The sequence below is a fragment of the Ictalurus furcatus genome, chromosome 13, assembly GCF_023375685.1.
Source record: "Ictalurus furcatus strain D&B chromosome 13, Billie_1.0, whole genome shotgun sequence".
Lineage (NCBI taxonomy): Eukaryota > Metazoa > Chordata > Actinopteri > Siluriformes > Ictaluridae > Ictalurus > Ictalurus furcatus.
Genome location: NC_071267.1, coordinates 14,192,249 through 14,209,649, shown reverse-complemented (window position 1 = coordinate 14,209,649; position 17,401 = coordinate 14,192,249). Strand labels below are relative to the sequence as shown.

Sequence of the window (17,401 nt, the reverse complement as noted above, 5' to 3'; positions counted from 1 at the left end):
TCCTCCGAACTAAAATGTTCCGTGTCTTCAGAACTGAAAACAAGTGTTGTTAGCTTGTTCAACCAATGTTGTTAATTCTGCATTTTTGTACCACTTTGATATGCATTCGCTTGTTTGTACGTACATGTTTAATATACAGGATAAATATTCATAAAAAAAAACATTAAAATAATTTCAAAAAAAAGTTATGGTGTCCGATAGTTCCACGAATGAAGTTGAATTGTTAACGGATCTAATAAAATATTACGAACAATAAAAAAAGTGTGCTTGTAAATTAAAAATAAACTGTAAAACAAGTTCATTTGTTTAACATTTTATTTGCAATAAGTTATTGTACAAAATAAGTAGCTATTTAATTTTCCCCAATCCTGTACTTCTACAATATATGATGCAATAAATATGTTTATGTAACAAATTGACCAAAGGTCTTAAATATGATACAGTAAATCAGTAAAATCTTGCAGCATGAGTCTTGTGGATACTTTTTTTTTTTTTGGAAGAGACTTACATTAAATTAATAAATAAAAACTTTAAATAGATGATATCGCTTTCCTACCACAATATCATGAGGTAAAATTGAGAACGTTAAAGTGAGAAATTTACACAGATTAGCTAGAGTCCTTTCTCACATTTGAAAGTCAGTCATTTGACTTGTGAAATCTTTTTTGTGTGTATGTGTAACAGTCCTATTGAAGCTCCATCTGTCCATTAATCTTCCACCAGCCTGGTTTCATCTCTCCAAGGACTTCCTCTAGGCACTGAGAAGACAGATTTGGTAGAGGGGCCAGAGGCTGCTCCTGAGCAGATTCATCCCAAAAGCCACTTCCACACTGAGAATATGGCATAGGAGAGGTGTTCTCCACTCCCATGTCCCAAATTGCAGAATCTGCAGAGTCAGGGGAGGTGGACTTTAAACTGTTGAGAAATCCAGACCTCACACTGCCATGAGGATAAGGAGGTGGAGGATAGAGAAAGACTTGGCTCTCATCTTTGGTGTTGTTTCCAGTGCCCTGCATTGGTGGACTCCACAGACACTCTGGTGAGGTCTGTGCTCTCATGGAGCCCCAGCCAACTGTAGTAACTTCCAAGTCAGATTGAAAGGAGGATGGACTCAAACTAGTGCCCATCAGCCTGTCTTGGCATGGCCTGATGGATGGAGTGCTGCAGTGAGCTCCACTCGGTGGAAGGCCAAAACTTTGTGGAGACAAGTCAGTAAAGAAGCAGTCCTGCTCACCGTCTTCCCTCAGCTGAGGTTGTGTGATGTTAAATGCTGGTTGTCTATTTTCTCTTACACCGACCATGTGAGGTGGCAGGAAAGGGTTGGGCAGTGAAGAAGCTGCTTCTGGTTGAGGTGAGGTCAGTGTGTTTCTGTTCTTAAGGGTTCTTGCCCTTTTGTTCTGGAACCATACCTGTTTAAGACAAAAAGATATGCAAGTTTGGTTAAGTAGTGCACAACAACTACAAAACATAGCTTTTACGTTATGATAAATAGCTAATATATGTGAAGTCATACGTGCTTATTTTGTTTAGGTATCTACCTGGATTCGTGACTCTGGGAGGCCTGTGGCTTGAGATAGACTTTCTCTGACACTAATGCCAGGGTATGGGTCCACATTAAAAGCCATTCTGAGCAGCTCCAAGTGCTCTTTGGTGAAACTGGTCCGCTTCCTCCGGCCTGCAATCTTATTGGCCTGAGCTGCTCCATCTTTACCTGAATGAAAAAACATGTATTTCTCAATACAGACCAATACAATTGTGTAAAAAAATATATACAAAAGCTAAAGAAATATATCAACAATAAAACTTAAACCTTATCAGCTTGTCCTTACCAACAATGCTATCAGACCACATGGCTGTAAGTTCTTCTTAAATAAAAGTAACTTTCCTCAGACCACAGTGTAGGGCTAATGAGATTTAAGATTTACCTAGCAGAGAAGATCAACTTCTTACTGCTTGTGACTGTGATTCAGTATTGAGGCCTGGCAGTATTTATCCCAGAATTCCTTGGTCCAAAAGAAGGTGGAGTTACACAGTTCTGAAGAGCTCTGTGACATCCACTAATGAACATCAGCCATTTTCACCTACCACACCCCAATTAACACCTCATTTATATTTATACATAACACCAGCAAACTTTTTTGTTATTTATTACAAACACACACACACACACACTATTCTTATGATATTGTTGGAGGAATCAGCATGTTAGGGCAACTACCAAAATCAATTTGGACAACAATAAATCTTAACAATAAGGCTTCCATTATATATATATATATATATATATATATATATATATATATATATATATATATATATATATATATATATCTGTGTGTGTGTATATATATAGTAATTTAGGTAGCAATTATCCAATATACAGGTTATATATAAATTTTAACTTGACAGACAGAATATATTTTTTACACTTTAATATCCTAACTAATTGACATTTAAAATACAATTTCAAGCAGTGAGCACAAACTGATTTTTTTCATCATCATCATCATAATAATAATAAAATAATAATAATAATAATAATAATTCAATATAATAATACAATATTCAGTTAAAAAATGTTTGTTTTTTTCTATTAATATCTCCACATTATATAAGCAAGGCTGTTAATTATGAAGCCAGCTTAGTACTGTTTCAAGTGAAATATTTTTATTTATTAATTTATTCTTCTGTAAATAATGTTAAGAATTGTTTTCATTATAATCATAAAAAATAGCTACCCTGTGATGACAAAGAAAGCTCTTTCTCATCAACTGGCTTTGTATAATATTCATATATGTTATGATTAATTCAAGCTGTGTAAAAGTGTTACAAATTTCACATCATAAATGTATTTACTATAGTAACAGTAAAATATGGCAACTAATGATTAATGTCCACAAGAAGATTTGTGGCTTACGACTAAGTTCCTTGACCACTACAATCTTGATTTATGCAAATAAGCTTGATTAACCTGGTTTTTTGAAGATGTATGTGTGATTGATATGCTGCCCTAATCAACTCAATGGCTGTTAATGGCCGTGCATGATCAAAAGATTTAGAACGTAACAGGCCTGATATCTCATGATCCATATCAAAAAACAGTAACCCTGTGACTGGTCTTGTTTGGTGTGTTCACACCTTGTTAGGATAATCTATTCTAGTGATGGACACATTCACTTTAGCCTGGCATGGAAGATTAATCATTTTGTCAAACTCAAAACAGTCATGCTGTGAGAATACAATCCCAAACCTCTAAATCATTACCTATAGGGAACACACCTACTCTGCTGTCATCATGACAAGAGAATAACCACCTTACGAAAGATCAGCACCTTTCTCATAGCATTTTTAGTTAATTTATATATATATATATATATATATATATATATATATATATATAGTAATTTAGGTAGCAATTATCCAATATACAGGTTACATTATTGTTTAAATTAAATTAGAATTTTGACTTAGTATATGATAAAATTAGTATAGGGAGAAATTTCAGAATTATGGCACCCTACCTGATAGAAACATGATAAAGAAATAATTTGTAGACTACAAAGAAGCGTTTACATTAAAAAAAAACTACAATGATGAAACAAGATGTGCAAGTTCCCTATTCTTAATCTTGGTCAATTTGTGTAAACTTTATTTTATTCCCTAATTATATGGAGAATTTTATTTTAGCGCACACAGTCCTAGTTTAATAGTTAATTCTTATATGTTCAGAATGCTTCTATGGTAAATATTGGCGCTGTAAATTATTGCACAGGAGTGCACAGCTTCAGCCCTGAAGAGTCTAAAGTCGTATGATGATTTAGCTGATGAGTTGAATCAAGCAGGGAAAACACCAAATGTTGCTGCACATTAGGATTGGAGTACAGCATCTATGATTTTTTTTTTGAAGTGTCAAAATTGGAAACAATTTTCTAACAATAACACAAAATCACAAAACACTTAAAACTGAATCAAACAACTTGAGGTTAGTTCTGTTTTAAAAGCTACTTATATATGCAACTTTTAAAAGCTTTAAATGGTGAATATAATCTTTATGCATTTTTTTCTATTATTATTATAATTAGCTAATGTGGTTAACACAATGTAAAAGGAATTCAAGTTTTAAAAACAAAATCAAAATAATTACCCATGAAAGTACCCATGTTGTCAGCTACATATGCTTTTACGTGCAAGATTTAATTAGAAATTCGACATGAGGTCAGGTTGCTGCTGTATGGAGCCTTCAGTTTTCTAATAGCCACATAATGATTTGACCGTTACATTAAAAGGCCAGTCATTCATATTAAAGAAGGAGGCATAATAATAGTTAATCAAGGTAAAAGGTCAAGAAGTCATCACTTGAATAGAGGCAGGTCTAGGTGTATTAGAGTCATGCGTGAGCAAGTATCAAGTGCAAATAAAGTACGTTCCAAGTCAATAAGCCAAAATCAAGTTCTGAGTCTGTTGGGATTTATGTCCTTCTCTAAAATATGTTTTAATGCCTTGTAATGTCATATATCTGTTCATTTATATCAATCACATACAAATGCAAAACTACAAATGCAAAATGAATTACCGACATGATCTTCTTTAGCATTGTAGCAGTGCTAAAATACATCACAAATAAAACAATATAGGAAAATATCATTTTTCTGAGACATAAGGCTCTGCATTACTGTGCATCTATTGGAATGTATGCTTTTAATAAGGTCTACATTATTAACTTATCTATATATTAATTAATTTTATATAGCACTTTCATGTTGAAAATTTTGATGCTGACAGGAATAATGTCAAAATACTTGCTATATAGAGATGGAAGAAAATATATAATGATAAAGGCTATATAATATATAATGATTATATATTCATTCATTTTAAATAGCACATTCATGTTGAAAACACCCTGACAGACAATATTTATGGAAATAGACACACAAAACTGCTTAACATGCTTGAATCCTTCAAGCATGCTTGTGTGTGTGTTTGTGTGTGTGCACAATCAAGAAATGTACACTGCGTAAATTACATTATCCAAATCCGCAGTGAATTCAACTCAATTACAGTAATGCTTTCTTAAATTATTAGTTGCTATATAAATGTTGATATGTTGCCTCTCTAAGAATTTCTTGACCAGATATTTACAATTACATGTGCAGTTTATGCAGTTATAATGTAAATCCCTCTGATGTACACAAATCAAGTGGCTAATCCTGAAACACAGTTGCGTTATATTAAACACCAATATAAACTTTGTGACATTATGAATTTCCATAACCTACAAACAGGACATGACCAAGATATCAATCACACTACCAATTACATTAGATGAAATGTGTCCACAACAATTGAGCTAAGTGCTGAAGAGCTTTTTCTCATCATGGAGCACAAATCTGCAGTGCGCCACTGTTACTGACACATTAGAGTATCCAGTGGTTAAATAAAGTTATAAAAGTACATATCCTTTAGCAATGGCTATACACTTTGTTATGTAAAGAAAAGAGACAAAGGGACAGGAGGGGCGGTATGATGTGGCCCAATGCAAAGGCGAAGTGCATTATTTTCCTATAACAGTAATTCCCATTGTGTTTTATTCCTTACAGAACATGCTGTATAATCACTGACACCTTATTTCTCTTACCAGAGCAATTTGGCAACTATCACAATTTTAACTGATTAATGAATGACAGGTTGTGTTTTTTGCTATTTATAATTACATTTAATGTTAGTCTGTAAGACATGTTAGTTCCCGTTATCACTTACCTTATAGCAGCTATAAAGTGTCTTTCCCTCACCAGCCTTATGCCCCCCTCATTTTTTCTCTTTAATAACTCCGATTGTCATGTTAGTGAGAAACCGGAAATTGAAAAGTTCTCTGTACTGAAGACTGTCCCATGGTGGGAAACTTATGGGTCGTTACAAAGTGCTGACACTGGAGACTCCTTTCACAAATGTGAAATAAATGTGCCTATACAGAAAGCTTCATCATATAAATTATTAAACATTTTTCTTTGTTAAATAAAATGTTTTAATCCATTTATTATATGGAACATCTGCTCTGCATTCAAATGAACCTATCATTGGAATTACAGCTTGCGCTGTTGTCTGAGCTGCTGTTATAGAAAATTACTCAACAGCTTGTGACCAATCAAACTCAAAAAATCAACAGTGCTGTATACGTGATAATAAACGATTCAAGAAAATTGCTTTTAAGAGGCTCGAACCTGATTTTCAGGTTATAAAAGAGTAAAATGTCTCCAGGTATAATCATGTACTGTCTTTTCAGACACACTAATGGATTTCAGTTGAGTATGAAGATTTGCAAGCTGTCATTGATAAATGTTGCTGCATGCTGGTCTAATCTGGATGAACTACATGAACATTATGTGATCAACATTTAAAGAAAATGGCGGGCTAGGAGCAGACATGGCGTCTCTTTCTCTGAGGTCTACCAACGTGAGAAAGCTTTTCAACAAACGAGGGCTGGTTTATACTGTTGTTATAAACACCACTGCAACAACATGGGCGCATTTAGTGTTAAAACGGTATATATTCTGTTTAGAACCTCGGTTAGTTTCAATAACAAGATAGATTATATTTTAAAGTTTCTTTCCGGGACATGAACAAACAATAAGCTAGTAGTTTATAGAGGACAAGCTAATGAGACTTTCAGGTAGTGAGATATATTCCTTCGCTCTGAGTTCCTGCTTCACTACTCACACACACAGCAGAGTGAAGCAGCCGAGTGTTACCCGGATGGAACTGTCATGGCCGCCGTCTCTGACCTGCCAGTCTAAAGAGAAAAGAAAGGTAAATTGGTCTAAATCAAGTCTATCTGACGCGCTTATGGAAAGTAATTAATTTTAACATTTCCCAGAGCTTGTCTGGAAAACTTATTTATAAGATCTACTCTTTTGACAACTTCCGTATGATTCAAATCGTCTGATGTGTTGCGTGGGTGGGGGCGACGTGCTTTATTTATTTTTTTTTTTGTTGATTTAGCAAAATTACTAGGTTGTGTAGTATCACTTTCGCTATGTGTGCTATGAAAATATGCGAAAACTGTGTGGTGCGTTATGGGCACCACTGCGTAAATGTGAAGCGCAGTCTTTAACGGGATTGGCAGGGCACTTCCTCTGTGTTTTGTGCGGGTTCGCGTTGCTCAAAGTTGGTGATTGCCAAGTCAATTGAAATAGCCTAGCTCATACTTCATGTAAGACACACGGCTTACAGGCATGAGTCATTCTCCCAAATACGACGCCGTTAGGAAAAGGGAGTGATCATAAAGAGCATCCTGCCAAGTATGGACGAAACGTCGCCCAAACTTGATTTCCAGGGAAATGCTTGAACTAACATGGGATTAACTAGGTCATATTAGTGTGTACATAAACTCTCATAGAGAGAGCATAGCCGAAATGGACTCTCGGATAACATTTAAGTGCATCTGGAGAACAGGCGTGCAGAAAGTTTCCACGTGAACATTCTCAGTTTTATTTGTATAACACTTTTACTATTCGATATCACTACAAAGCAGCTTTACAGAATTTCTGGTATGGATTTAGATCCCTAATGAGCAAACCAGAGGGCAACAGTGGTAAAGAAAATCTCCCAGAGGAGGACATGAGAGGACAGGAGAAAGAAACTGCCTAACATCCACTACTGTAGCATGTAGTCTCTTTCACTGATGTTTTGCATTGCCTTTAGTGTTCTGTCTGCACTGTTCTTTCTCTTACATGCTACTGTTTTGTTTTTAATGTTGGGTACACCGATGAGAATAGTGAGAAGTTGTTGTTTTTTGTTACACTGTAAGGTATAATGACGATCATTGAATTGAATTGAGTAGGATGGAATTGAAAACCTCGAGAGGATCCAGACTCAGAAGGGAACCCATCTTCTGCTCAGTGACACTGAATAATGGGATTATAAATCATTACTCTTCTACAGTTCAAGACTATAAAGTATAGTAAACGGTACTAAGTATGTTGGAAGCATATTCAGTCTGAGCATCATGGTCTTTATGATTACAACAGCAGTTTTTAGGTACATGCCTGGAGAGTCAAGGTGAGATTTACTACTGAAGAAAGGTTGAGACAAATATATTTATTGTATGTAATAATATATTTAACATTACATTTGTCGGTGATGTATCAGTTGCATCACTAGGACACTTGTTTATTGGTATTATTTTTAAATTTGTGTTTTAAAGGATTTTCCAGCAGTCAGTAACCTGGGGTTAACTATGCGTCCAACCAACTGACAGGAAATACATTGAGAGTTTACATGAAAAAAATTAAATCAAGTAATGTTTCTCATCGTTGTGCCAGTCAATAAACTAGTTTAAAGGTAGCAGTGCTACCACCTGGCTATAGTGGAACGGGTATTTTAACTAATAACTGCCTTGTTGTAGTGACACTACTAACAGGATCTGATTATTGACTAACTTGTATAGAACCAGAGTTTTTCCTCTTTACCAGATTACTTTAGTGCATGTACGCAGGCTTATTGATTTGTTTGCTGAAATCAGATTTTTGTTTTTGTCAAAGTGTTTTGTACATGTATACATGGCGAGACTCAAAAAATACATTAGCTTAGCATGTGTTCATTAAATCAAACAAACAAAATAATACCCTTTTATGTTCTGGAGTGGCACAGTGAAGATTGGGTTTCAGATTATACAGATTTTAATGAAAACATGCAGGTTCGTTAAGAAAAGATGATCAGAGCCAACACTGGCACTGAATCAGTGGGTTTGTTACCAATGAGTTGTGCTGGTTTATTTATTTTTGTTTTTTTTACATTCTCACATCATATCTCAAGTTTTTTGCCATAATTGCTTATCATGTTGACTGTTCCTTCTTTTCTTCTTTCCCATCTGGTTGGCTGGGATTTCCAAATAGTCATGTTTTTGGTTCAGTGATATGTAATGTCCCCACTGTGATCTCTTGGTTACAAGTTTGCTTAGCAGCACAGACAAACTGATTGTCAAGACTAGTGGTCAACACTGCCTTCCTGCACGTTTCATCTCTTACCAAAATTTAACACACCCGATTCAGTTAATCACGAACTTCTTAATGCACTGATTAGATGGTCAGGTGGGCACAGTTATGGTTGGAGCTAAAGTCTTTAGGAAGGTAGATCTCCAACGACAGGGTTGGTGACCACTGATCTAGACCTACAGCTTCCCAGTTTGATATTGCTTTTGTGGGGTTATTTTGTACAAAATATTTCAAATCAAATTCTGAAAGTTGTCAGCTGTCCTTTTTTGGTTGGACATATCAAGCCTTTAGCAAACATTTTTGACACATGCAATGAAGTTTAAGTATACAACATTTATAATAAGCTTTTGGTGTTTTCTAATTGTAATTGCCTTTCCACATGAAGACCACCGTTAATATTAGGAGCATTTAATTGACACTTTAATAAAATATTTTGATCTTGGCAAAAGTACCATTTTTAGTATGTCAACTGCAATGGCAACATGTCTTTGCTGTAAAAATATTTTAAATAAAAATTCTTTATATGTGACCCCTGCTGAGTTTGCCCAAACTGAAGTGGCTGTGTTCTGCTGTTGGACATCATTGGCTACAACCCTTGCGGAAGGGAGGTGGGAGAGATTTTTCATGTTATGGCCAATATAACATATTTATTTATTGATGGAAGATCTTTTTAAGAATGGACACACCTACCCATCCTCTGCAGAAATGACACTTACTGAAAATGTTGGAAGCTTGATTATATACAAATTTGGCCTAACTTTTAAATTAAGTTTTGATTTTCCTAATGATTAATATGTTGCAACAATAGACTTTATAGTTCCAGAATGAGTGTGAACATGTATGAACACTCTTTCTTGCTTGATATTTGCAGCACACCCACATGCAACCACATTTGTGCTGACTGGAAGGGATTTTTAGAAAAATAAACTTGTCCCAAACACACTTGTCCACTTTGCTAGTAAGCCTTTCATAAATTTACGTATAACATTCTACATATTGTAACTGTTGGTCAGTTGATCTTTGTAATTCTGTATCAGGTTAAACATAGACTTACCCTAAAAGGACAAAATTTGCTATTTTAGAAGCTATGATCTTTTATTTATTTATAAGTTCATTCTTAGCATATAAGTATTTGTCCAGCTATATAACTAAAAATGAGACATAGTCATCTAATCACTTTGCTGTCTTTTGCAGGATCCATTATAAGATATGGAGGCTACTCCAGATGACCTACCAAAAAGCCATGACCAGAATGGGGATGTTGAAAAAGATGCTTCAGTCAATGCATTGCCACCATCAAAAGAGCTTGCAAATCAGACAGAAGACACTGCATATAATGACCTTTGTGTCCAAGATGAAACACAGTCTGGGGAGTCAGGTATTGATAACTCTCACATAGAGAGCAAGGCCTCAGAGAAATCACCATGTAAGCTCCAACAGGGTGCTATTTTCTCTGGAAAAATACTCAGTTTTTGCTGCTCTGAATGCAAAGGTGATACCACTTACAGCCCAAATGACTTGCTGAAACATTTTCAAGGGGCTCACATAGGAACGCTTCCAACATATCCTTGTGATCTTTGTACCTTTGTTACCAACGAGTTCTCATCTCTCCAAAGACATCGCATTGGACATCGAGACACTTTGGTCACTTGTGAGATCTGCAACGATGGAGTCCAATACTCTCTACTCTTGCTCACCAGGCATTTCATTATGTGCCATAGCTGTAATGGACTGTTTCGCTGTAAGAAATGTGAGTTCTCAACCAGAGATGCAGGCACTTTTGTTCAGCACATTCATCATCACAATGAGGGCAGCCACAAATGTGTCAAGTGTCCATCCATGAGTCCCACACAAGGGAAGGTCTACTCTGGGAAAGTCCTCTCTGGGACATTCCCTTTCACATGTCACTTGTGTGGTTATGGTGCTGCCCGGCGGGAGTATCTAAGTAAGCATATGACTGTGGCTCATGGAGATGAAATGGATAGAACAAACAGATGGCGGTCAATCGAGGACAATTCTAGAGTAAATTCTCCAGGACTGAAGCTGCTGCTTAAAAAGAGTCCTCCTGCTGGAGGATCCAGGGAAACACAGTGGATGTCAAAGCTAAATTCTTACCCTGGAGTAGGTCTGCTTGACCACAGTGGCAGATTGTTTAATCCTGAGAAAACATTGGAGGAAACGCAACAATTTCTTGAAAGAGCTGTGGGTGTGAAGAAGGAGAGTAACAAGTGGAGTAAAGGTCCACTAAAGAGCGAGCCACAGTGTTCTTACCCAGTCACATCAACTACAACACAGCCAAAGATACAAGAAAATGAACTCAGTGCTGGATCTGGTATTCTAGATCCAGGCAACAGCAATGGGTTGACTGTTCTTATGGTCAAAAATAAAATCTCGATCCCCCCTAACTGTACCACAAAAGTAATGGGCTTTAAGATGGTAGATGGTAAAAAGCATTTAGTTTTAAAAGTCATACCAACAAAACAGGAACATACCACCAAAAATGACATGTCACCCACAAATATTGTTGAAGATGATGAAAAGACTGGTAGCTCCCCCTACTCCTCACTGTCTGAAAGATCAGGATCTCTTCTCAGTTTAGATTCTGGGACAAACAAAGATGTATCTGCCTCAGTAAAAATACACATGACACATGATGTAGAAAATCACAGTGGGGAACAGTCACCTTTGTTAGATGAGCATGAAGCAAATTCAAACCAGACTGACGATGAAGTTCTTGAGATATCTGGAACATCTGTTGTCAAGGCTTCAGCCTCCCATCGTGCCGACTTGTCAACAATAAACAAAGAGGCAGATTTTTTTGAAAACTTGTGCAGTGGTTCAGGTTCAGTAAAAAAGTCATCACATCATGATCATGAGCATTGTCCACTTCATGACCAATCCTCGGCTGAGGAGTCCATATCTACACATTCAACTGCTAACTCAGCTGAGATCTCGCACACAGACCAAACCAAAGTAAAATTAGCTCTGTTAGAAGCGCTTGCTGAACACACCACAGATGTAAATTCATGTACTGATGATCTGTCTTCATCAAAATCAACGGCAGGTGACCGCACTCTTCCTGAGATTTCAGTATCTGCAAGTGATGCCACGCTGGAAGATGACGCCACTACCCCTTCTGTCTCAGTTGAGTCTCATGCTAATGTAGTGATGAGTAAAAGTTTGGAATCCACTGAAGATCATGGTGCAGAGCAGAGTTCAACTAAAATTCCACTCCCCACTTTAGCAGCTGAAGAGAAAGAGACCGCTGTTGATGATGGTGAGACTTCATTATCTGAGAATGCAGCAACTCCAACCCCCTTTCCTAATTTATTGAATGGTAAGAACTCTCTGCCTAGTTCAGTCACTGATTCCTCTCCCAGAAAGAAGTTACTCACAGATAATCCCTCAGATTCAGATACAAACCCACTGAATAAAACAACTGCTAATGATTCTTCTGATGCCAAAGTTGGTGTCACAGAAGTTGACACTGTTTTGCAAAATTCCCCAAATCAGGAGGTTTTTAGTTTTCACAATTACTCTAAAGAGACTTTTGGCAGTTCCCCTGATTTTCTGGATGCTGATGAACATTCCCAAGAGGACTTGGAGGAGGACGAGTGTGAGGAAGATTTTGATGAACTCAAACTGGCTTCAGATTGGAGTTTAACACTACCTGACTCTCCACCTCTTGTGGATGAACAGTCTGAAGATTATGTAGGAAGTGGGGAAGAAAGCAGTGCATGTGTCCATGATATGGCTTCTACCAGTGAGAATCAAACATTAGAACGAGTGTCAGATAGCGACATAGAGGTCGATGAGTGCGTAGCTACTGTTGATGATTTAGCCATTCCAGTGATGTCGGAGACTGACAAGGGAGCATGTTTGTTAGAGTCAGAAAATAAAGAAGAGGATTTTATGTCTTCTATGGATGAGGGTGGTCCCGCAACTTTGAGTAATGCTGCTGTTTTGGGCAAGATACTTGAAGAGCATTCAGATGCTATCATCAGCCAGCAGCTTGAGAAAGAAAGGATGGTATCCTCAGCTATGTTGCAGGATACTAATCGACCTACAAAAACAACGCTTCGTATCCTGCAGATGCCTGAGGGAAAGAAGCAGATGTTCCTTCAGACTACGGAGACTCCATATGTTGTGCCTGTCCAGCTCACAAGTGGCCAAGGCTTTAAGCTTATTACGAAGTCCTGTGCTTCCAAAGTTAATGTGTCATATGTTAAGCCAGGAATTGAAATGGCTAGCAAAGGTTCAGGAATGTCTCTCACACTTAATGGAGGCAGAATTGGGATGTCAGCTCAAAGTTTAAGTGGAGAGGGCAAAGGTCAGGCATCACTCCTGCAAACAGTGAGCAGCAATGGAGGCCGCTATTTTGTCAGTGCTTCTGCCCTGAAAGGACCTCTTCTCTTATCAGGTACTGTTAAGTCGCCCTCAGAACAGACGATAAAAACGCAACCAATGTGTTATTTAGTTCAACGGCCACTTCCTGTTTCCCCAAGTACTGAGTCAACTGGTTCGACCTCAAAGACAGTCCTGACCACTCGCCCGGTATTGGCTATGCCTGTGAAATCAGCGGATAATGCGGCTCCCTTGCAAACTGGACGGCAAGCATACTTGGTTAGGTATATCTCGCCAGCCAAGTCAGGGATACTGGTAAATAGTTCAAATGAGAAGGGAGCAAACCAGGGCAGCCAAGCAAATGAAGGAGGCAAAAGCAGGGTTTTCCTCAAAATAGTTAGAAGTCCTAATGGCACCAGGTTCCTCTCCACTACTCCATACACATCAGCCAAAAAGCCACTTTATGTGGCCACAAGTTCTCTGCAGTCACCTTACTTATTGATGTCTTCAGATTGGTCAGCAGGACTGAAAACCTCCAACAGTGCTCATAGTCCCACTCATAAATTCATCTCAGCAAAGCTTAAACACATTTTCCCCCAATCAGATATTCACAGTCAGAACCAAGTTGGGGATGGCATAGTAATGCAGAAATCATCGTTTTTGCCCATGCATACCCGTCCACGGAGCCAACGGAAAAGAAGGAGAAGGATCTTGTTTGAGGAATCTTTGGAGACCTCTCCTAAAACTAGAAGAATGTCAAGCAAGACCCTTGCTCAGAAAGAGGTCTCCTCGTTTTCTGAGCCAATGGCAAAAGATGTTGAGAGAACACTTAGACTTTCTCCCTTCAGCCCATTTCAAGAGATCAAATGTCCTCGTCAAAACCAGCCAGTAGTGGTGCTAAACCACCCCGATGCTGATATTCCTGAGGTGACAAACATTATGAAGTCAGTTAACAGATACAAAGGTGAAGTTATCAAGGTGGCATTGTCCAAGAACACAGTCAGAGCCCTGTCTGAGTGGAGCTTCATTGGTCCAAATGGTACACTGTCAAACACTCCTGGTATCAGTGCAGGGTCAAGAGTCCGGCCATCAGGGAACAATGTTAGAGAGCGATTTATCTTAAGACTGAAGTTAAAAAAGACAAGAAGAAACAAATATGAGGTAGTGAGGTTGTCCTCCAGCAGAGGTTCGGAGCAAATGCCAACGTTTAGTTGTTGGTTTTGTGGCCGAGTGTTTAACAATCAAGAAGAGTGGATTGGCCATGGACAGCGGCATCTCATGGAGGCTACAAGAGACTGGAATAAACTGTTCTAATGTAAAAACATAGCTCCTGGATTGGGTCAGAAACCGTCCTCTAATGTAGAAATGTTCTTACTCTTAGATATAATTAAGCTGTCTATTTTTTCCCCATAGATATCCATTCAGAAAAATTTTAATGGATAGTGTAATGGAAGAAAGTTTGGTACCTGATACCAATTTGTATGTAAATATTTTTAGCCCATGTACATTGAACTCTAGACCTTTTGTGTATGTACATAATTGAACTGTGAAAACTGGACACACTGTATGTTTATACATGCAAGCAAAAAGATCACTGGTATGAAAGGATGGTGCTGTCTGTAATAGACCTATTTCAATGCAGTCAGTTAACAGATTTCTCAGGTAATTTCAGAATCCAGTTTATAAAGAGATCTTTTATGTTATCTCAGAAACCATCTGAAGATATATTTCATTTATGGTGTGTGTTTGAAGTTGGCCACATACATTAACCATTGTTAGAGGTCATAGAGCTTATTACTTTATTAATTATTTTAAATTCCTTCTTCCTTGTCTCTTTTAAAACCGAATAATGTAAATGTTCATTATGAACACTGGTCAGCTTATGTAGCTGTAGAAATATTATTACAGAAGTGATCTAGAAGCAAACTTTTAGGTTCCTGTGGAAAACTGTTATTTTCCTACACTGTATATGTGTATCTGTATTCTCATGTTTGTTTGTTTTACTGGTGCTATTCCATTTTTTAACATGTTAAAACTGACCCAGTGTCATTTTCGTAGCAATAATACATTTCACCATATTTTTAAACATCTATACAGTCCGCAGTCAATAGAGTACCCATGTTAGTGTTTCATTTTTTTCTTTTGCTGTTTGCTTTTTGAATGAAGATGAAAACCTGCAAAGCACAGTAATACTTTACCAACAAACTTAGTATGTTCAGATGCAAACTCACCAAATGGCCAACCAAACACTAACTTCATTTTGCGTTTGGTGTTATCTTATACTTGTGTGCCTCAGTCTGCCTCAAGGTTTTTACCCAGCAGTTCTTCTTGCTGTTTGTGCTGAGTTTCTTGTCTGTTTAAGAGGGTTCAGTGGTTAAGTGGTGATTACTTCAACACAACTTCAACAACCCCCCCCCCCCCCCCCCAATTTTAGTCTTTTTATTGCCATTTGCAATACTGTTCAGCCAGTTTAAATGTTTGAACTATAATTGATTGGTCTAACTTACATGACTTAATACCAACATTACATAGAATCTGCTGGTCTATATTTGTTACTAATGACTTTGAAATGTTCAAATGCTCACTTTCTGAATAAGTTCTGCTTTACCTCAGAGTTGGCAGCATTTACAATACCATGTAAATTAAAAGGCAGGAATTTGTAAAGTTATACCTTTTTACCATATCATTTTATTTAAAAGGATTAGCCTTTTGAACTCGTACAGTTTGTAATGACTTTGACAATCATTGTTACAAGTTTACCACTTCTTTGCATCCTGATTGCTATGCCTTTTGGTTTTTAAATGCATAGTTTGAAAATTTACTCTGTTTAATGCTTTTCATTCACAGACCTCGACCCTTCCTTTTACCCTTCACTACCCACTACATTATGCCATCCACAAGCAAAATTCATAACCCTCTCACATGCCAACATAACCACAACCAAATACTTTTTTAATCGTGAGGTGAAAAAGCTGTTTGGTGTTTAATACTAATATCAAACAGGCTGTTTGGGTGTACGGTGATGTGGAAAACAAATGTATTTTTTTATGCTAAGTGCCTAAAATGTGATGCACCAGGTCGACACTATTGTACTGTATTCACCTCCCTACAGTTCCTCCTTGAATAAATGTAAATACTTTCAAAACACTTTTGATGTGTATAAATCATCTCGTGGAGCTTTAGTTCATTATTTTTCTTAAATAGTTAAGTTGGCCTGTAAACAGTTGTGAAAATATATATATTTTAATTACATTAAATTAATTTAAGTTTTTCTTTTAAGTAAAAATGCTGAACTGTTATGCTGTTAGCTCACTAGGGGGCAGTACCTGATAGAGTTGTTGGACTGGCTGAGTCAAGTAGCATGTAGTCCTACTGTATACTTATCATAATTGCTTTCAGTTCTTTTCCTGCCTGAACATTCCCCTTCTTCCATGACCCAATGGTTTACACTCCTGAAGGACTAATTACAACAAATGACAGTGTATTTTAATAATTTTGATTTATTGAAAAATGAAAACCTTAAAAGTGTGACATAAATTTCAACTGAATCAATTTTTCTAGAGGAATCTGGAGACTTATTAAGCTCTGGAATGCTTGCATTGATTGAAATGGAGATTACATAGAAAAATGCCCCCTGAAAAAAACAAACAAACAAACAAAAAAACCCTCCACCTTGTATATCATCAATTAAAACAATTATTAGTTGACAGTTGATAACTGGTTTTGTGCACTATAAATCAGTGGCAAGTCACTGAGAGTTAATGTGGACCAGAGAGAGGAAAGACAGTTCTGCAGGCTTGTGCAGGATATAAATAGGTCAGGCTTATAGCAGTGCTGTATTCCTGACTTCCTGCCATAGGAGTGGTTCAGACCATGAAAGTAACCTGGATGAGGGGGGTGATTTCATGAGATAATATTACCAGTGATATGAGGAAAGAAATGAAAAGAAACAGAAAATTCTAATTAGATTAAACTTTGCATAATTAGTTAGTGCTAAAGAAATTGCTGATGGCTTATAATCTCTATAAAAAGCTGAGGCTAGAACATGATAGAAATATGTGACT

General features: G+C 37.1%; 2 protein-coding genes across 2 annotated transcripts; one reads left to right on the top strand and one right to left on the bottom strand.

Annotated features, from left to right (window-relative positions):
- Nucleotides 1-571: 571 nt before the first annotated feature.
- On the bottom strand, nucleotides 572-1,758 carry mxtx2 (mix-type homeobox gene 2). The gene is made up of 2 exons (XM_053640029.1): nucleotides 1,539-1,758; nucleotides 572-1,409 (listed from the first exon to the last, which is right to left on the bottom strand). The coding sequence occupies exons 1-2, from the start codon at nucleotides 1,725-1,727 to the stop codon at nucleotides 687-689; spliced, it is 912 nt and encodes a 303-aa protein (XP_053496004.1). The 5' UTR covers nucleotides 1,728-1,758; the 3' UTR covers nucleotides 572-686.
- Nucleotides 1,759-6,318: 4,560 nt separating this feature from the next.
- On the top strand, nucleotides 6,319-14,712 carry si:ch211-214e3.5 (zinc finger protein 518A). The gene is made up of 2 exons (XM_053640350.1): nucleotides 6,319-6,807; nucleotides 10,188-14,712. The coding sequence occupies exon 2, from the start codon at nucleotides 10,203-10,205 to the stop codon at nucleotides 14,649-14,651; it is 4,449 nt and encodes a 1,482-aa protein (XP_053496325.1). The 5' UTR covers nucleotides 6,319-6,807; nucleotides 10,188-10,202; the 3' UTR covers nucleotides 14,652-14,712.
- The last annotated feature ends 2,689 nt before the right edge of the window (nucleotides 14,713-17,401 follow it).